Genomic DNA, 22405 nt, shown 5'->3' with positions numbered 1-22405 from the left:
AATAAACTGGCAGAAGGCTGATTCACAGGAGAAAGGCATGCAGACTCAGTGTGACTGAGCTGAAAGGCTGGTTCCTCTGCCTCCCAACCAGCAGGGGCTACAGAGCAATCCTCAGGCATCCAAAGAAATGACTGGTCTAGAGTGACCCACCACAGTACATCCTCAGTCCCTAAGGGTGGCCAGGCCAAGGGCACAGAGAACACTGCTGGGAGCTGCTCTGCTGGAGCTGTATGCAAATGAGGTGACTTTTCAGATCTCTTTGGTTTGGACAAACCGTTCTCTGGCACAGCCCATGAGGCTCCTGAGATGCAAAGTCCTTCAGCCCATTGGTGGGTGTAGTATCCACAGCCCTGTGATTGCCAGCCAGCCTCTGTGCTGTAGATAGCTCTGTGTTCAGTGAGCCCACTCTCCCGCAGCAGAACGAGGCTTGGGGGCATCCTACCACCAACAGCGATTGGGTGGACAGTCTATCCACAGGATTCCAAAAAGATAAGCCCAGTTTTCAGGAATGGCAATAGCCTGCCGGCCTGCCTGCCATCTTCTGCATGTTGCATCTTGGAAGAAGTTGCATTTGCATTTAGGAAATCTTTAGCAAAATGGGCTCTTCCTGGAGTTCTCTCATCCATGCACAAACACACACAACCTAGGGCACCCCCACGTGCAAATCTCATGTGCACACCTCTTGTCAAGGGCACCCCATGTGCAGGCCCTTGTAGCAGAACAAGTTTTACTCAGTTCAGTTCCCATGGAGGCCTCCACCATATTCACCTTTCCACATCCGCAGCAGTGAGGACCTGTCACCACAGTAACCAATGACTCTGTAACTATCCCATGCCTGTGCCCTCATGGAACCCTGTTGGCATCTCTTTGGCATAACAGCCCAGGAGTGGAACTGATGCAATACAGAGTATCGCAGTCCATGTGGACAGCCTGGGCAGCTTAGAAACCACCGAAGTGTGCTGCTCACAGCTCTGGAGGCCAGAAGTCCAAGATCAAGGCACCAGCATATTCAGTGGCTGGTGAAGTCGATTCCTGGTTCACAGACAGCGCCTTCTCACCGAGTCCTCACGTAGTGGAAGATATGAAGGAGCTCTCTGGGGTCCCTTTTATAAGGGCAGTAATCCCATTCATGAACTCATCACCTCCCAAACGCTCCACCTCATAACACCATCATCTTGGAGATGAGGATTTCAACATACTAATGTGAAGGGTGGGACACCTTCAGACCATAGCGTGGGCATGCAAATTGCATAGTCCACAACTGAGCCGTTCCCAACAAGACCCCCTGCCCTTGCACTCTGCTGCTGGGAAGTGACCTCAAAGCCCTTCGGATGCGATGCCTGATAGGAGGGTCTTTGTTTGCCTGGTGGCCTTGGGTCACACTGGACAGTCCCATAATATGGTTTAGGGCAGGTTGGCCACACTGAAGAGAACACTGTGACATGGGGGTGGGAGTCCCTAAGCCAAGCCCAGCGGCAGCAATGTTATATGGGGTAGGGGCCTTTGGGTCCTGCAGTTTGACTTCCTTTGAGGCTGGAGACTAAGACTGGCCATGTGGGAAGTCAGCCATCCCTAGGTGCTGGATGCCAGAAGAGACAGGATACTAAGGTTGGGCAGTGTCCCTGGTTGGCAGAACTTCCCGTGCACAGTCACATAGGGTGCCCGGAAGGTAGCACAGCCCAGACTCCACAGGCACAGGACAGTGGAAGCTCTGTTATCTCTCCCGGACTCCCCCATGGGTTTCCTCCCTTGGCTGACTTAAAGTTGTCTCCGTTCCCCATAATAAACTGTTAACGGAAAGGGTAGCAGCTTTCAGTGGGCTCCGGGGGCTTTTCTAGTGAGTTATAGAACCGGAGGTGGTTTGGGGAACAACTCACCCCACAGACATGCAGCTGGTGTCAGAAACAAGCAACGTGTTGGGGACTGGCTCCCCAGGCGTCCGGTTGGTCTAACTCCCTTTCATATACAGCTTATGCCTCATGCGCTTCGCATACTGCATTTAAAAATTGAAGGTAGGTGGTAAGCATGTGTTGAGCAAGGTGACCTGTGGCATTTTCGCAGCAGCATGTGCTCACTTGGTGTCTGTGTCACATTTTGGTAACTCCTGCAATATTTCAAGCTTTTTTGTTATTGTTAGTTTTGTTCTGGTGATCTGTGATCAGGGATCTTTCATGTTATCTTTGAAATTCTTTAGGGATGCCAAGAAATGCGTCCATACAAGGCAGTAAACTTAATAGAAAAACTGGCATGTACATCCTCACTGCTCACCAGACCAGCCATTCCCCTTTCTCTCTCTCTCTCCCCAGGCCTCCCTATTCCCTGACACACAACAATACTGAAATTAGGCCAATTAATGACCCTATAATGGCCCCTAAGTGTTGAAGCGAAAGGAAGAGTCACACACCTCTCATTTTAAAGCAAAAGCTAGAGATGATTAATCTTAGTGAGGAAGGCACATCTGAAGTAGAAAGAGGCTGCTTGTGCCAGTCAGTCAAGCTGTGAATGCAAAGGAGAAGTTCTTGAAGGAAATTAAAAGTACTCCAGTGAACACACAAATGATAAAAAACCAAAACGCTCTTATTGCAGATATGCAGAAACTGTGCATGGTCTGAATAGAAAATCAAACCAGCCACAACATTCCCTTGATCCAAAGCCTAATCCAGGGCAAGATCCTCTCTTCAATTCTATGAAGGTTGAGAGAGGTGAGGAAGCTACAGAAGAAAAGCTTGAAGCTGGCAGAGTTCATGAGGTTTAAGGAAAGAAGCCATCACCGTAACATAAAAGTGAAAGGTGAAACAGCAAGAGCTGATGGAGGCACTGCAGCAAGTTCTCCAGCAGATTCAGCTAAGATCACTGATGAAGGGGGCCACACTAGCAACGGATTTTCAATGCACACAAAACAGTCTTCTATTAGAAGCAGATGCCATCCAGAACTCTCATAGCTAGAGAAGTCAATGTCTGGCTTCAAAGTTTTAAAGGACAGGTGACTCTCTTGTTAGGGGCTCACGCAGCTAGTGACTTCAAATTAAAGCCAATGCTCATTCACCAATTACAACAATTCTAAGGCCCTTAGAAATTGTGCTCAATCTACTCTACCTGTGCTGTATAAATGAAACAACAAAGCCTACATGACAGCACATCTGTTTACAGGATGGTTTACTATTTTAAGTCCATTAAAATATTAAAATACCTATTAACACAACATTCAAGTCTTATTAACTTTCAAGTTAACTTCCATAATTAACTTTCAAATTTTATTACTTAAGACATTTCATAAGGCTGCAGCTGCCTTGAACAGTGATTCCTCTGATGCATCTGGGAAAAAAAAAATTTAAAATCCTGCTGGAAAGGATTCACCATTCTAGATGCCCTAAGAACATTCATGATTCATGGAATGAGGTCAAAACAGCAACACGAACAGGAGTTTGGAAGATGTTGATTCCAGCCCTCATGGATGACTCTGAGGGAATCCCAGACTTCAGGGGAGGAAGTCACTGCAGATGTGGTAGAAACAGCAAGAGAACGAGAATTGGCAGTGGAGCCTGGAGATGGGACTGAATTGCTGCAGTCTCATGAGAAAATGTGAATGGATGACGAGTTGCTTCTTATGGATGAACACAGAAAGTGGTTTCTTGAGATGGAATATACTTCTGGTGAAGATGCTGTGCACATGGTTGAAATGACAACAAAGGATTTAGAATTGACATCAACTTAGTTGATAAAGCAGTGGCAGAGTTTGACAAGAGTGACTAATTTTTAAAGATGTTATGTGGGTAAAATGCTATCAAACAGCATCACATGCTATGAGAAGTCTTTTCAATGGAAGAGTCAATTGATGTGACAAACTTCATTGTCTTAAGAAATTGTCACAGCAACCCCAAACTCCAGCAGCCACCACCCTAATTAGTCAGCAGCCACCAACATTGAGGCAAGACTCTCCCCCAGCAAAAAGATGGCAACTCACTGAACACTCAGATGATTATTAGCATTTTTTGGCAACAAAGTATTTTAAAATTAAGGTACATACATTGGCTTTTTTAGACATAATGCTACTACACACTTAGTGGACTACAGTACAGCCTATAAAAGCATTTTATATCCACTTGGAAACCAAACATTTCATGGGACTTGCTTTATTGCAGTATTTGCTGTATTGCAGTGGCCTAGAAGCAAAACCACAGTTTCTCCAAGGTATGCCTTTTAGTTTGACCCCAGACTGCACTCCAAAGCAGCGGCCTCATTCTACACTCCTCACAGCACCTCTAAGCTCACCTAATGTGCTACTGTCACTCAGACTTCAACATCACCTAGTGCTGCAGTTCCCATCACCTGCCCGAACCACCACCACCCCACTTGCCTCGAGTTAAAGCAGTATCTCATTATGGTTTTAATTATGATTCTCCAGTTACTAAAGAGCTTAAGCATCTCCTTATATTTTGCTGTTGTCAACCTCATGAAATAATAGCTACTCAATTAGGTAATGTAGATGGTAAAATGGCCCCAAACATTTTTATCTCCTCTCTTTGGCCACAGGATCCTGAAACTGAAAACGACCTTTGGGTCCCAACTATCCACAGCTTTCCCACAAAGCTCTGAAAACAAGAGTTGAGAAAAAAGTATTGAAGTACTGGACAAATACATCAATGTCTTCAGAATGTGTCCCCTACCTTCCAGCAAACAAACTGTTGCTTCTCTATGCAGTGCCTGGCCTCAGTTTCCTTCCACATGTCACCCACTCTCCACATCCTCTTGACCAGAGAGATCTGGCTGCGGCAAAGCCACAGGGACACAAGTGGCTCCTCAGAGCTTGCATGGTCAAGGGTTGAGTAAGGGTGTCTGTTTCAAGCCATTTCTACAAAACACCCTGTGGGAGCAGACCTGAAGGATTGGGGGAACCGCCATGCAGATATCGGGGAGAAACATTCCCTGGAGATCAGAGGCCGAGGCAGGGCCCACCTGGCCTGCTGAAGAGAGGCCATCGTGCTGGGTCTGCTGGGAGCAGGGGGCACAGTGGTGACCAGAGAGAGGAACAGCTGGGGGTGGATTATGTAGCGCCCCCCCAGGCCACTGGTAAGCTTTCCCTGAAGGAATCTGAGTTGCTGCAGGGCCTTGAGTACACCGGAGGCAGGCTCTTGCTTAGTTTTATTGTTTTAATAAATTTTATTGTGTATATTTAAGGTATGCAACATGATGTTACAAAGTACAAACAGATAGCAAAATGGTTACTACTACAGGGGAGCAATTAACTTTCCCATCACCTCCCAGAGTCAACCATTTTTAGAATTTTGTGGCAAGAGTAGCTGAAGTCTAGTCATTTAGCAGGAACTCCCAAAACAGTGCAATTTTATTACCTACAGTCCTCCTGTTGTACATCAGATCACCAGACTGGTTCATCCTACATATTTTAAGGTAGAAACCCATCTACCTGTGGGGTTGAGAATGCACTGTTGGAGCAGGGGTAGGAGATGAGGTTTCCAGGTCTCCTGGGCAGTAGAGGACAGTGCCAGTGGGCCACGGTGGGGGACTGGCGGGGAGCAGTTAAGAGGAGGTCAAGGTCTGTGGCTACAGGAAAAGCCTGCAGGATTCCTTTGCAGACCTACTGTGGACTGTTAGAGAAGACGACTCAGAGACAGCTCTGAGATGTCTGTCTGAGGACTGCAGGGATTGGGCCCCTGAGTGAGTCTGGGATGAAGGCGTGGTTGGACCTGGAAGAGGGTTTGGAAGAGAGACCCATGTCGGAGAGGCAAGTGTGAGGTCACCATGGGGGTCTGGGTAAGACAGAGAGGCCACACGAGGATGCCAAGAGTCCATACACATGAAGAGGGTGGAGTGGAGAGGACACAAGGGAGATGGAGGATTATCAGCAAGGCCAGAGGAAGCCCTTGTGGAGGGAATGTCCCTACACAAAAATCCATTCAAAACAGACAAGGGCTTAATTGTAAGGCCTGAAACTGTAAAGCCAGCAGAAGAAAACACAGGTGAAAAACTCCATGACACTGGCCTAGGCTTTAGGGTCATATCACTTCTTGCATGTGACCCTAAAAGCACAAGCAACAAAAGAAAAATAAACAAACAGGATTACATAGAGCTAAAATGCTTCTGCACAGCAAAGGAAATCATCAACAGAGTGAAGACAACTCACAAATCGGGAGAGAATATTTGCAAACCATACATTAGGTAGGGGGTTAATATTCAAAATATACATGGAACTCAAACTCAATAGCAGGAAAGCAAATAAACAACTAAAAAATGGACAAAGAACCTGAAGAGACATTTCTCAAAAGAAGACACACCAATGGCCAACAGGTATACGAAAAAATGCTCAACATCATTAATCATCAGGGAAATGCAAACCAAATCACAATGAGATTATCTCACACTTCTTAGAATGACTAATTTCAAAGACAACAAATGTTGGTGAGGATGTAAATTATTATAGCCATTATGGAGAAACATATGGAGGTTATTCAAAAACTTAAAAATTTGAGTACTATGACCCAGCAATCCTACTGCTAACTATTTTCCCAAAGGAAATGACATAAATATGTGGAAGAGATACCCACACTGTGTTTCTTACAGCACTTTTACAACAACCAAGATAGGCAATCAACCTACGTGGTCTAGAAGCAAAGTGGATAAAGGGATACAGTGGAAAAATTGATTAAGAAAATGTGGTGTATACACACAATGGAATACTATTTGGCCATAATAAAGGAAACCCTGCCATTTGCAACATGGGTGAATCTAGAGGACATTATTAAAGTGAAATAAGCCAGGACAAATATCGCATGATCTCACTTATATGTGGAATCAAAATGTTGATTTATAGAAATAGAACAGTAGTTAGCAGGGGCTGAGACAAGAGGATTTGAGGAAATTCTAGTCAAAGGGTACAGAGTTTCCGTTATACAAGAATAAACTCAAGGTCTATTGCACAGCATGGTGACTTCGGCTGATAACCGTGTACTGTACACAGTCAGCCCTTGTATCTGAGTGTCCCACATACGTGCAGAGGGAGGGCTGACTGCAGGGGACTTGAGCATCTGCGGATTTTGGTATCCAGGAAGGGGTCCTGGAACCAATGCCCCTTGGACACAGAGGGATGACTATGACTGTATTTGAAATTGCTGAGTGTAGATTTCAAATGTTCTCACCACAAAAAAAAAAATGAGATGGATACATGAATCTGCTTGATTCTGTCACTCCACAATGTACAGATATCAAAACATCACACTGTGCCCCATAAGTATATAATTTTTTCAAATAGAAACAGATTGTGATTGACAGGGTGGGATGTTGCTGGTCAGCTAGATTAGGTGAGGATGACGAAGCCACTGTTGGACCTGGTGATGTGGAGACACTTTGATGTTGCGGGAGACTCTGTCCCATCAGGACCTGGCCAGGCATGCATCACAGGTGTGCAGCGCAGGGGCAGGGACACTTGGGGACGACAGCAGACTGCAGCAGGTAGAGACAGTGAGAAAGACAAACTGGAGGTCTCAGGATCGGGATGTTGTTGGCGTGCTGACAAAGATTATCTACTTGGCCAGGCTCTGGAATCTTCTCCTAGGGTCCTCTGTGCCCTTTCTTATGAAATCCAGTTTTAGCAAGAACTCTAATTTGGTTTAACCATAATATCTGACCACCCTCAATGGTACCTGACTGGATTCCTATCAGACCGTTTGCAACCAATGTCTGATCACCCTGCCTGCCTGCAGCAAGGATTCTGTGAGGTGGGTTTAGCCAGACCCCCCTCAGCCCTGATGTCTCCTCACAGTCATTCCCACCAATGGACCCCACACTGCTCCTCGGCTTCTCCAACCCCAGCCCTACTGTGTCGGGGTGGAGCCCCATCTCCCCTGAGGCCCCAAGGAAAGGGCTCCACACCCATCTCCATGGTCCCAATGAAAGTTCTCCTCACCATGCTTTAGCAAGTGTCATGAGGAATTTTCCTTTGACACTGGAGGGTGGCCAGAGCAGGGGGAAGAGGTGGACACACGGAGACGAAGCAAACGAGCTGACACAAACTCACTTTATTCAACATTGAACCAGCCCACACGCTGGGTAGGTCAAACTCACAGACATCGCACCAAAGGCCGGGGACTCGGAAAGGCTGAAAGGCTTCATCTGGAAACAGGCACTGCTCACAAGCCCAGCTATACCCAAATCTCAACATCTGCCTGCATCTATGTCCCAGACTTTGCAATCCTGTCCCCAGTGCTGAGTTTCTGTCAACTAGACGAATTTATCTACACACAAGGATGCTGCAGGCAACTGAGCTACTGCTACGAGCTTTGCAAAATTCAACTACTAAAGGAAATGGGAAGAGAGAAAGAGCCAGAGAGAACAGCAAGATGAGACACCATGGCAGGGCCTGGAGATGCTAAATGGGGTTAGCCACCTGCCAGCCCCCTCGCCCATGAAAAAGGAGAAAGAGAGTTCCTTCTACGGAGGCAGGTGGAGCACAGGGAGGGCTTCTGGGAGACACAGAGGCAGGGTGGGGGCCAGGAAGGGGGAGGTGGACAGAGCGACGCGGATAAGGCTGGGCGGAGCCCAAGCCCACCTCAAGAGGAGGGCTGCCTCCTCAGGAGGCATCAAGGTGCAATCCAGTCTTCCTTTCTCTTCCCTGAAGACCTGAGTTCCAGCCTTCACAGAGCCTCATGTGCGTTCTTCTTTCTAGATGTTAACCCCAAATTCGACACTCAATGGTGCACCTCAGGTACCTGCCAAGGATCTGTGGGCCCGCATGGAAGGTGCAGGGTCTGGGTCCGTGGATGACAAGGTGAGGGGCAGATAGGTGACAGAGGAAGGGCATGGCTCAGAGCTGCCAGGACTCATGGAAGATGGGCTGTGGCCAGGACTTCAGGAAGGGTTGGGCACAGGTCGGAAGGGTCCTCAGGTCCAGCCTCTACCGGGAGGTGTTTGTAGCCCCCAAAACACTCACGCCTCAGGATGAAGGATAAAGGAACATTCTTGAAACACACAACTATATAGACCGACCCAAGGCCGGGCGCCTTCCACGCTTCCCTGACAGCCACACGCTGACACTTCCCAAGGAGATGAGGATCCATCCCCTCCTGCCTCCAACTCTGGGACTGCCGCCGGTTGGCGCCATCACTGCATGGGAAGGTAGAGGGAAAGACAGAGACACAAAACAACAGAGAAAGAGACACACAGAGGCAGAGACAAAGACAAAAGGAGAGAGTGAGAGAGAGCAAGAGAGAGTGCACATGAGACAGTGCATGAGGTACTGTCCTGAGCACAACCAACCCAGGGCCTAGCCCAGACTTCTGTCTCCCCAAGGCCAAAGCCTTGTCACCTATGGCTGGCACAGGCAATTGAACCATTCAGGGCCATCTGGGTTGCTGCGGGCTCTGGGGTTCAGCCCAGGCCCTGGACAGAGGCAGAAGAAAAGCCCTGAGGCTGAGTTTCTTGCCTGCTTCTGCCCTCAGAACCCTAGGACGAGGCAGAAGCCTCAGGCACTTGGGATACCAAGTGTGCTCCCTTGTGAAGGTCAGGGACACCTCGGACCCTTCTCAACTTAAAACCCCTTCCTATCACCTTCCTTGACCACCCACCCATTCCCAAAATCAGCCCTGCAAGGCCACGGCAGTGGGAGTCAGGCTGGGCTTTTAAGCCTTGACCTCGGGCAATGGCCCCCCCAGTGGCTCGCTGCTGCCTACATCCACCCTGGCCTGATGGTGGACAGACCCAGCGGGGATCCCACACCTGCAGCAGCATGCTGAGGCCCAGGTTCCGGTGCTTCTTCTCCAGCTCCGACACCGCCTGCAGCAGTGACCTGAACCGCTCAGTGGGGTCAGCCAGCTCGTCCTCAGGTAGCCCCTCCTCCTTCTCAGCCTCCTGCAGGAAGTGCTCCTCCTCCTCCACAAAGAAGGCCCGCAGCTTCTTGTAGTCGGTCAGTGCCTTCTTCCTACGGTCCATCACGTGTCCCTGCAGACAGGTGGCAGGAAAAGACCTGTGTCCTCGCCCACCCTCCCCAGGCGAACGGGAACCTGTTCCCTCTTGAAGGAGTTAAGAACATGCCACTCTAAAACATGCTGCTCAGGCACGAGTGCGGTGGTTCACGCTTGTAATCCCAGCACTTTGGGAGGCCGAGGTGGGTGGATCACTTGAGGTCAGGAGTTCAAGACCAGCCTGGCCAACATGGTGAAACCCCATCTCCACTAAAAATACAAGATTAGCCAGGCGTGGTGGCACATGCCTGTAGTCGCAGTTACTCAGGAGGCTGAGGCAGGAGAACCACTTGAACCAAGGAGGCAGAGGATGCAGTGAGGCAAGATGGCACCACAGCACTCCAGCCTGGGCAACAAGAGCAAGACTCCATCTCAAAAAAAAAAAAAAAAAAAACTTGATGTTTTTTCTCCCACTAATCTATCTTCCTTTTTTTCGAGATAGGGTCTCACTCTGTCACCCAGGCTGGAGTGCAGTGGTGCCATCATAGCTTACTGCAGCCTCAACCTCTTGGGCTTAAGTATCCTCCCACCTCAGCCTCCCAAGTAGCTGGGACCACAGATGCACCACCACACCTGGCTAATTTCTTAATTTTTGTACAGATGGGGGTCTCACTATGTTACCCAGGCTGGTCTCGAACTCCTACCCTCAAGCAATCCTCCTACCTCAGCCTCCCAAGTTGCTGGGATTACAGGCATGAACCACTGCACCTGGCCCTGTTAGTTTAGCTTATGTCAGTTTAATTCTCCGGCCCAGCCTGGGACCCTAAAAGGGGAGAAGTAGAGTTCTTTCTCCCTGACACTGCAGTGGTCAGCTGCACATGAAGACAGTTCCTCTCCCGTCTCCCATGGCCAAGGGGACAGTAAATCCTTGAGTGGCCCTGCTAGGTCTAGAGCCTGTCAGGCACGTTACTGTCAAGGCAGGACACACACCCATCTTGCCAGAAACTGTCCCTGCTGTGCCCACACCAGAACTCCAACAGCTGAAAACCATCCCATCAGCCTTCAACAAACAGCGTTCACACTTGCCACTCTTCAGTTGGTTTCCAGCCAACCCCTAACCTTGGAAACAGGAGAGCAGAGGAGGATGCTACTGTGATTTTACTCAGAGTCATGGATGGCTTCCACCTGGCCCTGGGCCACACAGGGCAGGTGACAGCCATAGTCATGAGAAGCCAAGGCTTTTGTTGCTGAGAGAGAATGCAAATGACAGCTGGGTGTCTGCTGGTTGGCTGATGCGGCACACTGCAAACTCCTTCCTTTGAATTTAGGTGGCTTCTCTCATCCCAGCATCTAAGCCACCAACCCCCAAAACAGGACAGATTGAAAACTCCAACCTAAAACCTGTGGGCAAAACAAGTCCCTTGGGGGTAAGACATGGTTATTGAAAACTTGGAGGTCCCCAAAGCCTTCCAGCCTCACTTGCACTGGGCAGTGTTGACCACTTACAAGGCAAGGAGAAGTTCAGAGCAGCCCCCAAGGGCAGTGTGGAGTGCCAGGGGTCCGACTGGCATCAGGGACTCTGTGTGTCACCTGTCACTGTCTGAGTGAGGCCTGCACCTCAGGCCTGTGGAGAGTAGGCAAGGGCTCAGCACCACCGGGAACAGAGAGAGTCTACCTCAGCCTCAAGCTGGGGTAAAAATGCGGGCCTCAGCCTCGAGGTGCAGCCAATTACCCAAGAGCTGCTGCACCTTTGAAAATCACTCTGTCTTTCAGGTTAAAAGGAGGAAGTAGGAATTTATGAAACCCAGAGAAAATGGCACACAGATTTTTTACTACACATGAGGAAAAAGTCACCAAAGAGAGTTTAAACGACTGAAGAGCTTTACTTGTGAGTAACCTCAAAGAATCTAGTGGGATGTCCCTTTGGGATGTAATGCTGTGGAAGGCACCCAAGGAAAGTAACACTGCTGTGGTCTGAATGTCTGTGGCCTCCCCAAATCCCCATGCTGAAATCCTCGTCCCTAAGGTGATGGTGTTAGGAGGCAGGACCTTTGGGAGGTAATGAGGTTGTAAGGGTGGAACTCTCAAGAATGGAATCAGTGTCCTTAAAGGACCCCAGAGACACCCTTACTTCTTCCATGTGAGGACACAGTGAGAAGGCACCATCTATGAACCAGGAAGCGTTCTCAACAGACATAGAATGTGCCAGTTCCTTGATCCTGGATTTCTAGCCTTTAAAAAAAAGAATGAGCAACTCTCAGATCAGAACAAGAGGACCACAGAAAGTTACAGATGTGTTTTAAAAGAAAAAAAAAATTAGCACTTTGGGAGGCCAAGGCAGGAGAATCGCTTGAGGCCAGGAGTTCAAGACCAGCCTGGGCAACACAGCAAGACCCCCATCTCTACAAAAGCATTCTAAAATTAGCCAGGTGTGGTAGCACATGCCTATAGTCCCAGAGGCTGAGGTGGGAGGATCGCCTGAGGCCAGTTCGAGCTGCAGTGAGCTACAAGCAGACCATTGCACTTCAGCCAAATGAGACTCTGTCTCTTGAAAAAAAAAAAAAAAAGAGTAAGTCTGATGCTGCCATCACCTACAGGTAAAATGTGAGGCAAAAAAGAGGCTTCCACTGACTTTGGCTAGATTCTATTTGAAAAATACAAACACATCCTAGAAAAATACCCTGAAACTCACTAAAGTCCAGAGGCCCCTCCTCCAACCAACCAGCTGAGCAGTTCAGAGGCCTGGCCTGCTTGGCCTGGTGGTCCCTTTGTCTAGAGCCCTGAGTCCCCGGTCCCCTCATTCCAGGCTGCCCCCAGGCCCCCCACTTGCCTTCCACACTGCAGCTGCTGACTCCGCCTGGCCATGCAGGTCCCGGGCATCATTCAAGTCCTTTCTCATGATTTCCACAGACCCCTTGTTCTCCTGGAAAGAGAGGACGGTCACCAGGGGTGACCAGGGGTGGGCAGAAGGTCTCCCCCAACCTAGCCCAGTTCTGAGGGACATCACCCCAGCTGAATGCACACAGTCTGACCATTCCAGAGATAACCTAGACAACAAGCCCTGTTGTCTAGGGCAGGAACACACAGGCAGCCAAAAGGTTTCTTGGGCTTCACACCTATTCAGAAGGATCTGGGTGCTGGGGCTAAGGGGACTGTCTAGGTGGGTTTAGGAGTTGTGTGTCTGTAAGTGGCCCTGTTCAGTGTGAGTTCGGTCTGTACCACAGGTCTGCACAGCCTGCCCTACACCCTGCCCTGCCTGAGCCGGATGGGGGTCACTCTGCCTGGTGGCAAGAGCCCTCAATGCAGGAGGAGCGCCCAGGGGCACAGTCTGGCTGGCTTCCCCTCCCCTGTATTCAAGAGCGGGACCCCAGGCTGACTGTTCTCTCCTACTCTGTATCTCCCAAACAACCCGCCATGGGAAAGGCTCCAGACTCCCAGACCCGTCGCTGCCAGACTCCCAGAGCCGGTCTCTAAAAGACGGGAGAGGGGACAGGCGGTGCAAGTGAGGGCTGGGTGGCCCGGAGAGCAGACGAGAAGGCGGGCCAGGCCTGTGGACATAGTGGAATACAGAGGGTCGAGAGGTGTGATGTCTTCCCCAAGGGAACAGTGAGTGGGAGAGTCAATCTGTGGGAACTAGAGGGGGTCTATGAGGGTGAGGCAGGGCACAGCTAGTGGTGGGGACCACAAAGATGGACGCTGGTGGGGGAAGGACTTCGTAGAAGGTAGGGGGTGGGGAGATAAGGCACCGCCCAGCAGGGGACACCAAGATGGGGACGCGGACCAGACTCGAAGAGACGCAGAAAACGTGGGGAGGCAAGCTGCAAGAAGGAGGGGCCCAGCACACGCTGGAGCGGGGACCCGTGGCGGTGAAGGGAGGGGGACAATCCGGGGACGGGGACAGGGACAGTGGAGATGGGAAGGGCCCAGGGCTCAGGGGGACCGGGGCAGGGACGGAGAGGCGCAGGGCACCGTCCGGGGCGGGGCACAGGACCCCGCCGCGCGCACCTTGCCGCGCAGCGCCTTCCTCCAGCGCGGCTCCCACTCGGGTGGCTCGGGGCCTGCAGCCATGCGGCAGGCTGCGCAGAGCGGGCCGGCGTCAGCGCGGCACAGCAGCTGCAGCGCGGCCTCGCTGGCCGGGCCGTCGCGCGCGGGCGCCGCGGCCGCCTCCTCGAGCGCCAGAAGGCGGCGGCTGAGCGGGGGCCGGCCGGGCTCCACTGCGCGCTGCCAGCAGTCGTCGGCGCACTCGGGGCACGGGAAGGGCCCGTCCTCCTCGGCCCAGAAGCGCACCACGCACGCCCGACAGAAGCGGTGGCCGCAGTCGGCGCGCACCGGCTCCCGGGGCGCGCGCTGGCACAGGGCGCAGGCGGCCTCGGCGGGGCCCGCAGGGAGCGCCAGGGCTGCGGACGGCGGGGTCGGCAAGGGTGCGGGAGCGTCTGGGGAGGGCCGGAGACCAAGGCGACCGGCGACCGGACGGAGACCAGCACCAGGAAGACGACGCCAACGCCGGCGACGCGCACGGGGCGGGGATCGGACCGCGGAACGCTCAGCCGACGAGATCCTGGCAGCGGTGTGCTGCAAACTGAGGTCCCGGCCCCGCCGCCCTCCACAGACAAGATCCTGGCAGCAGTGTACTGCACCCGTAATAAGTCCGGGCCGCGGTGGGCTCCTCCGCCCGGATCCTAGCGGCGGTGCACTCCTCCGCCTTGGTTTTGGCAACTATGCTCTCCACCTGCAAGGTCCTAGCAGCGGCGCACGTCACCCCGTAAGTCCTGGCAGCTGCGCGCTTCACTCTCCTGCCTGCGGACCGGCCCAAGTCGTATCCTGAAACGTTACTGGGACTGTCCCTTCCTACATCAATAACTCCTGTAGAAGAAGGAAACAAAAGTTTTATTTTTACTTGAAGGTTCCATTTTTAAAAGGTTGTTATTGTAAGCTGCTAAGATCTGAGCTGCGCGTTTCCCCGCGGTAGCTCGCCAGGGTGGGCTGAGGACGGGGCGCGAAATGGCCTGCGTGGGCCTCCTTCGCTGCTCTCATCCTACAGGGACCCGCCCTGCGTGGGCACTCCCTGCGTGCAAGGGCCTGCCCGCGTGGACGTGCCCTGCGTGCACCCAACCTTCAGCGATCTGCCCTTGAACGGGCCCTTCGGACGTGGACACTCGTATACGCCCACGCTGCGTGGGATCTCGCTGCGTGGACCCATCCCACGGAGCCTCTTCTCGCGCGACCTCCCTTCTGGACCTCTGGGAAGCTACCCTGGTAGTCCGCTGTCTCCTGGCTAGCAGGAGCTCTCATTCATTCCGTGATGATGCATGACAAAACAGCATTTGTTAGCTTTTCTTTCTTTTTTTTTTTTTTTTTTTGAGACAGAGCCTCCCTAGTGGCGCGTTCTCGGCTCACTGCAACCGCCGCCTCCCGGGTTCAAGCGATTCTCCTGCCTCAGCCTCCCAAGTAGCCGGGATTACAGGCGCCCGCCACTACGCCCGGCTAGTTGTTGTATTTTTACTAAAGAGGAGGGTTTCACCATATTGGCCAGGCTGGTCTCGAACTCCTGACCTCATAATCTGCCCGCCTTGGCCTCCCAAAGTGCTGGGATTACAGGCGTGAGCCACTGCGCCCAGCCGTTAGCTTTTCTTTAAATAATAAATTTAAAGGAAAGAAAGAAGCCTTTGGGAAGAGCAATTTTGTGTTTTTGTTTTTTAATTATTTTGAAAACAAGCAAGCATCGTTCAAAAAAAAAGACTGTGCAAGTTTTGCATTTTAAAAAATCTGGACCGGGCGCCATGGCTGACGCCACTAATCCCAGCACTTTGGGAGACCGAGGCAAGCGGATCACAAGGTCAAGAGATCAAGACCATCCTGGCTCATGGTGAAACCCCCTCTCTACTAAAGATACACAAATTAGCCAGGCGTGGTGGCGCGTTCCTGTAATCCCAGTTACTCTGGAGGCTGAGGCAGGAGAATCGCTTGAACCAGGGAGTCGGAGATTACGATGAGCCAAGATAGTGCCACCGCACTCTAGCCTGGCAACAGAGCGAGACTCTGTCTTAAAAAAAAATTTTTTTAATCTGTATTCCAAACAAGCGCAGGATCTAATGAGGTATTTTTGTCTTTGTTAAGATTTTTTTTAATCGACTTGGAAATGCACTAAATGCCCGTGGGAAATATGAATAGGAAGCCGAGGTTATTTCTATGTAGTAAAGATTAGAAGGCTTCCAGCAGAGCCTTGCTGATTTGTGGAGTCAACTAGAAACTTGCTGGAGAGAAAAGTAAAAAAAATATAAAAAATGAGCAAACTTTTATGAAGTTTGAAGCAAACTTTTATGAACTAATCTTGCGAATGAGAAAATGTCAAAAACGATAATTAAAGGCAAATTGCCAAATTAGGAACATTTTAGCCACAAATATACAAAGAGTTTAAAATTTGGTAAGGAAAAGCACAATGGAAAATGCACCTTGTCGTGGGATTTTTCAAATCGCAGGAAAAAAACGCACAAATGATTGAACACACATGAGAAAAAAATGTACACTCTGCCCAGTTAAGAAAGAGGAAAATAAAACGAGACTCTCTTTCCACTATTAAGTAAGCAGACAAAAAAAAAGCAACTTGGCCAGGAGCCATGGCTCAGGCCTGTAACCACAGCGCTTTGGGAGGAGGATGGATCATCTGAAGCTGGGTGTGGTTGCGCACGCCTGTAATCCCAGCACTTTGGGAAGCTGAGGCAGGCGGATCACAAGGTCAAGAGATCAAGACCATCCTGGCCAACATGGTGAAACCCCATCTCTACTAAAAATACAAAAATTAGTCGGGCGTGGTGGTGCATGCCTATAGTACCAGCTACTTGAGTGAAGGGGTGGCCTGCCCCTCCACACCTGTGGGCGTTTCTCGTTAGGTGGAACGAGAGACTTGAGAAAAGAAATGAGACACAGAGACAAAGTATAGAGAAAGAAAAAGTGGGCCCAGGGGACTGGCGCTCAGCATACAGAGGACCCACGCTGACACCTGTCTCTGAGTTCCCTTGGTATTTATTGATAATTATCTTTACCATCTTAGAAAAAGGGAAGTGGCAAGATAATAGGATCATCCTAGGGAGAAGGTCAGCAGTAAGATATATGAATAAAGATCTCTGTGACATAAGTTTAAGGAAAAGTGCTGTGCCTTGTTATGCATATACAAACATCTCCATAAACTTTTTAGTGCATAAAGAGCAGCATTGCGCTAGCAAGTCCCACCTTCAGCCCTAAGGCGGTTTTCTCCTTTCTCAGTAAACAGAACACAAAATCGGGTTTTACACCAAGATGTTCCATTGCCCAGGGACAGGCAGGAGACAGATGCTTTTCTCTATCTCAACTGCCAAGAGGCCTTCTTTCCTCTTATACTAGTCGTCTTCAGCACAGACCCTTCACGGGTGTCAGGCCAGGGGACGATCAGGTCTTTCCCTTCCCACAAGGTCATATTTCAGACTATCACATGGGGAGAAACCTTGGACAATACCTAGCTTTCATAGGCAGAAGTCCCTGCGACCTTTGGCAGTGTCACTGGGTAGTTGAGATTAAGACAATGGTGATGAAGGGAGGGAGGGAGGAAGGAAGGAAGAATGGGAAAAGAAAGAAAGAAGAAAGGAAGGGAAGGAAGGAAGGAGAAAAAAGAGAAAGAGAACGGAAGGGAGGGAGAGAGGAAGGGAGAAGAAATGAGGATATGTATATCATATCACTATTCATTTTGGAGGGAAAAACAAAAAAAACCTTGAAGGTCCAATACTGGGGGCATGGCTTAGTAAATGGTAGCAGCCATGAACTTGCACACATGTGCATTAGAGACTTTTGAAAGTAGACATTGGCAAAGATTGTTGCCAGAAAGCCTCTCTCCCTTACCACTAGCAGAATCCACATTGTGTGGTGCTAAGGGAGGAGCACCTTTGTTTTGTGGTGTGCGTGTGGTGTGAGCATGGTGTTTTGTCTAGAGGAAACATGGGTGAGGCACAAAGTAAGCCCACCCCATTAGGAACTATGTTGAAATTTTTCAAGAAAAGGATTTAAGGGAGACTACGGAGTACTATGACACCAAGAAAACTTAAAACTTTGTGTAAGGTAGACTGGCCAGCGTTAGAGGTAGGTTGGCCATTAGAAGGAATCATGGACAGGTCCCTTGTTTCATAGGTACGGCACAAGGTAACCTGTAAGCCAGGGAACCCAGACCAGCTTGTTTTAGATCCCCCGCCCCCAACACACAGTGGTTGAGAGAACAGAAGCATAAGCGGCTGGCAGAGGCAAGGAAAGACCAGCAGAGAGAGAGAAAGGAAACAGACAAGAGAGGAAAAGAGGCAGAGAGAGAGAGAGAGGAAGAGACAGACTAAGAGGGCGTCAAGGAGAGAGAGAAAGGAAATGTAGCAGGACAAGCGGCAGACAAAACTCCTCAGACACCGAGTTAAAGAAGGAAGGGGTTTATTTGGCCAGGGGCATTGGCAAGACTTCAGTCTCAAGAGCCAAGCTCCCTGAGTGAGCAGTTCCTGTCCCTTTTAAGGGCTCACAACTCTAAGGGGGTGCATGTGAGAGGGTCGAGATTGAGCAAGCAGGGGCTATGTTACTGGGGGATGCATGCACCAGTAATTGGATCGGAACAAAACAAGATAGGAATTTTCACAGTGTATTCCTATACAATGTCTGTAATCTATAGATAACAGAACCAGTTAGGTCAGGGGTCGATCTTTAACTACCAGGCCCAGGGTGTGGCGCCGGGCTGTCTGCCTGTGGATTTCATTTCTGCCTTTTAGTTTTGACTTCTTCTTTGGAGGCCGAAATTGGGCGTAAGACAATATGAAGGGTGGTCTCCTCCCTTATTCCCCTCCTTTGAGACTCTCACTCATTTTATTAGTGGGAGTTCTCACTTTCATTTTCACTACCCATGTCTTCTTGCAAGACAGATCGATAATGATTTATATAGTACATTTGTGCTGAGGCATTTTGGTGAACTAAGGTAGCGATGAAGCTTTTTATCATTCGAAGAAGTAAAGGTATCAAACAAGGGAGCAGTAAGTAGGTTCCTATTACTATTATAACTCTTATTATAAGGGTTTTAAATCCTCCTAGCGCTGAGAGTCATTTTGTAAACATGGCCCCAGGATCATATCTATGCCATACTTGCACGGGCACATGTGCCAGTTTTGTCATATCTCTAACCATGGTTTCAACTACTTGCCCTTAATTATCTATGTGTAGGCAGCAATTAGTAAGGTTAAATTTCCTACAGATCTCTCCTTCAGCTGCTAGCAGGTAGTTGAGAGCTAATCTATTTTGATAGATAGCATTTCTCATCTGAATTTCTTGCTGAGCCAGAATAGTCAAGGCTCTGCCGGTTTTATTAGTGATTACTTCTAAGACAGCTTGTAACCATATGGTTCGGTTGATCATGTAAATGGGGGTCCGGTATTCCCATGAGCCATCTTGTGCCCAAGTAGCAGGCCTATAATATTGTATGATTCTCTCAGGGGGCCATTTATCATTTTTTTCAATTTCTTATAGCTATGCTTCTCTTTTCAAGGGAAGCATAGATAGGGAAGCCCAGGAGTTCGCCTGTTTTTATGGGCAGTAGGAAGAAAGGTGGTTTAATAGTGCCAATAACACAACTACCTGCCCACTGGTCAGGTAATTTGGCATAAGCTCTATGCCCACATAACCAGTATAATCCAGTGGGGACTGTCCAGTCCCTGTGGGACTCTGGGTGGGTTCACACAGTTTGCAACTTTGGGAATTTGCTAAATGGATTTCTCTCTATGTGATTTGAACTCCACCAAGTGACTGTTTCTGTGGTACCATTATACAGTTTCTGTCTTACACAACTAAGTCATCCTACGGGCTGAGTGAATTCTTTTCCTTTTCTAGCTATGCAATATTATCCAATAATTGAGGTTTTAGGACCCAGAAATTATCACAGTGATTCTTTTGAACCGGGAATTCATCAGGAACTGGGTCTGTAGACACTAATTCTCAGGCTTCCCATGGCCATTGATCTCCCATTATAGTTCCTCCACATACATAACATGAAGTGACATTGAGAGACTGGGCTATATACTCAGCTAATTGAAAAAACAAATTTCTTGTTTTTCCTGGAATTTCTGGTACTGGTACATTTAGTTCATCATAGAAAGTTTGAAACACTGGTTCAGAGAGCGTTTGTACACTTCTCCTCGAACCAAGACATTTACTCAAGGATCCAGTCCGGCCCCATCGATTCCTAATGTCACACGCTCCCCTTTTTTCCAGCGAGGATCAAGGGGATTGGTTATTACTAGCTCCAAGGGGTTACATTGTCCCTTAGTACAGGAAGGGCCATTTTTTCCTTTCTGAAGGTGGACTGGATCCTTTTCATCATTTTTTTTTCTTTTATCCAAGTGGCCTAAATGACACAAAACCAGTATTTACATTTATTTTCACACAGTCCTAATTTATGACAGATGTACTTACTTTCTGCAATGTAGCCTCTTTTCTAACTAAGAGAACCACACCTTATTCCTAACTTATTACTATTAATGACAGCACAGGCATCAAATTTGAAGGTGACTTGTTTGGGCAACCTTTTGTTTGTTTGTTTGTTTTGGCTAACACTTTACTCATATCATTTATGAGCTCCCACCTGTCCTTAGTCCTTAATTTTATTTTAAGAACTGTGGTCATGGGAGGCTGAGATGGGTCATAACACACATCAGGTTGGTCATTTCCTGGGCTACATACCTTGTATACAATAATATTATACAAACAAGTTATTTTTAGAGTTCCAGTACACTTACAATAACTGTAAAATAATAGGACCATAACAACCTTTTGTCCTACCTCAGTGACTTGATATATACACTGGGAACAGCCCTCAGTCTGAGGAAGGTCAGTTGAAGTCCTTACTGTACAAGTCCAAATTTTAAGGAAAATGAGTCCCGCGATGAGTTTCCTCATGCTTCGGCCGTGCGTGGACCAGTCAGGTTCTGGGTGTGACTGGAGCAGGGCTTGTCGTCTTCTTCAGAGTCACTTTGCAGAGAGTGGGGAAGCTGCTCCCATCCACGTACCGCTTACAGTCTACTGATGTTTAAGGATGGTCTTGGAGGTTGGGCCTGCTAGAATAAATTGAGTCCAACACCTCTACACAGTTATGTTCAACTGTGCTCTCTGATACCGGGAACAAGGTGGTGGGGTTTAGGGTGTTGCAAACTTCAATGGTTATGTGGGGATTTTCACAGAGCAAGCTTTGGTACTTGGTTAATCTAGCATTGTTAACCAATAACCTTTGGTATTTATTAAAGTTACCACAGCATGGGGGGTGCTTTATATTCAGGTTTTGCCTAAGGGTTAGTTTATCTGCTTCTTGTGCTAACAGGGCCTTTGCTGCCAGGGCCCTTAGACCTGGGGGCCAGCCTTTGGAATCTCTGTCTAGTTGTTTTGAGAGATAGGCCACTGGCCTTGGCCAGGCCCCACAGTCTGGGTGAAAACTCTAACTGCCTTTTTTTTCTCTTTCTGACACATAGAGTGTAAAGATTTTTGTCAGGTCAGGTAGCCTCAGGGCTGCGACTGACATGAGTTTTTCTTTTAATTCATGAAAAGCTCGTTGCTATTGGTTGTAATAAATGTAGTTTATCTAATCTACGTTTTTATTAACTGTCGCCTACTAAAATATTGACTGAAATCCTGCAGCTATTTGATTTCAAGCTTTAAATTGACCTGGTATTCCTCATGGGAATCCAATTGCGTCTAAATAGGCATGAGAGTCGAAAGACCTATAAGGGGCTTCTCTCGCTTTATGATGTCTTATTATTTTTTTCCTTCTAGTTGATGAAATGCCAGGGTGAAAGGGATAGCCAATTGCACTAAAGTACAAGTGCCACTCCAGTTATTCAGCAGAGTGCCTAGTAAAGGTCCACCACAATACCACCACACATCTGCTCAGGGATGAACAAAGGCTGACTGATTGATAAGCTCTTGAAAATTCTTAAGCTCACTGCATCCTTTCAAGTCTCCAAGGAATGCTAAGTTTCCTCCCTGTTGTGAGAGACAGAAGTGAACCTAGTGTTGGGAGACAGAAGCTGGATGGCCCTCGGGGGTTGAACTGCAGGGACTTGGGGATATAGCAGAGAGAGCTGGGCATGACTTATTACTCCAGGCTGTAGAATCCTGGAAAAGAGCTACCATGCAGCCCACACCTGGTCGACTGGAGGACCACCTTAGTGGAAAGGGGACAATCTGGGCCTCTGGCCTGCCATGTGCACAAGCATAACAATTGCTTTTGTTTAATATGCAGATGGAATATTTGATCCATTTTAACCAGGTATTTGCATCTTGGTATCCTGTCTTAATTGCTAAAGTGTGTTTTAAGTCTTTAACTTCTATGATCCTCTAGTAAAATGAATGTACGGTTTTAGGGAAATTACAAAAACCAGTTAGGGCAGTCCATCCTTGCTCTTTAGTGGTCCACAGAACGTTGGACCAACTATGGCATGAAAGCTCTACAT

At 48.8% G+C, this 22405-nt stretch overlaps 1 protein-coding gene across 1 annotated transcript; it reads right to left on the bottom strand.

Annotated features, from left to right (window-relative positions):
- Positions 1-5136: 5136 nt before the first annotated feature.
- Positions 5137-15114, bottom strand: LOC100997858 (E3 ubiquitin-protein ligase RNF187). Its single transcript, XM_021938880.2, has 5 exons — positions 15028-15114; positions 13920-14630; positions 12745-12837; positions 9730-9951; positions 5137-9117 (listed from the first exon to the last, which is right to left on the bottom strand). The coding sequence occupies exons 1-5, from the start codon at positions 15112-15114 to the stop codon at positions 9115-9117; spliced, it is 1116 nt and encodes a 371-aa protein (XP_021794572.2). The 3' UTR covers positions 5137-9114.
- Between the last annotated feature and the right edge of the window lie 7291 nt (positions 15115-22405).

Source organism: Papio anubis, unplaced genomic scaffold, assembly GCF_008728515.1.
Source record: "Papio anubis isolate 15944 unplaced genomic scaffold, Panubis1.0 scaffold347, whole genome shotgun sequence".
NCBI lineage: Eukaryota > Metazoa > Chordata > Mammalia > Primates > Cercopithecidae > Papio > Papio anubis.
The sequence above is the reverse complement of the archived record's forward strand: the minus strand, read 5'-3'. Positions and strand labels throughout refer to the sequence as shown.

What these genes read in the sequence shown, in the direction of transcription:
- LOC100997858 (XM_021938880.2), bottom strand. Translation starts at nt 15,114, where the DNA reads ATGGGTCCACGCAGCGAGATCCCACGCAGCGTGGGCGTATACGAGTGT. An exon ending in TCAAGGGCAGATCGCTGAAG is followed by an intron (nt 14,631 to 15,027) that starts GTTGGGTGCACG and finishes TGGAGAGCATAG; the next exon opens with TTGCCAAAACCAAGGCGGAG. An exon ending in CAGCAGCTGCAGTGTGGAAG is followed by an intron (nt 9,952 to 12,744) that starts GCAAGTGGGGGG and finishes ACCTGTCTGCAG; the next exon opens with GGACACGTGATGGACCGTAG.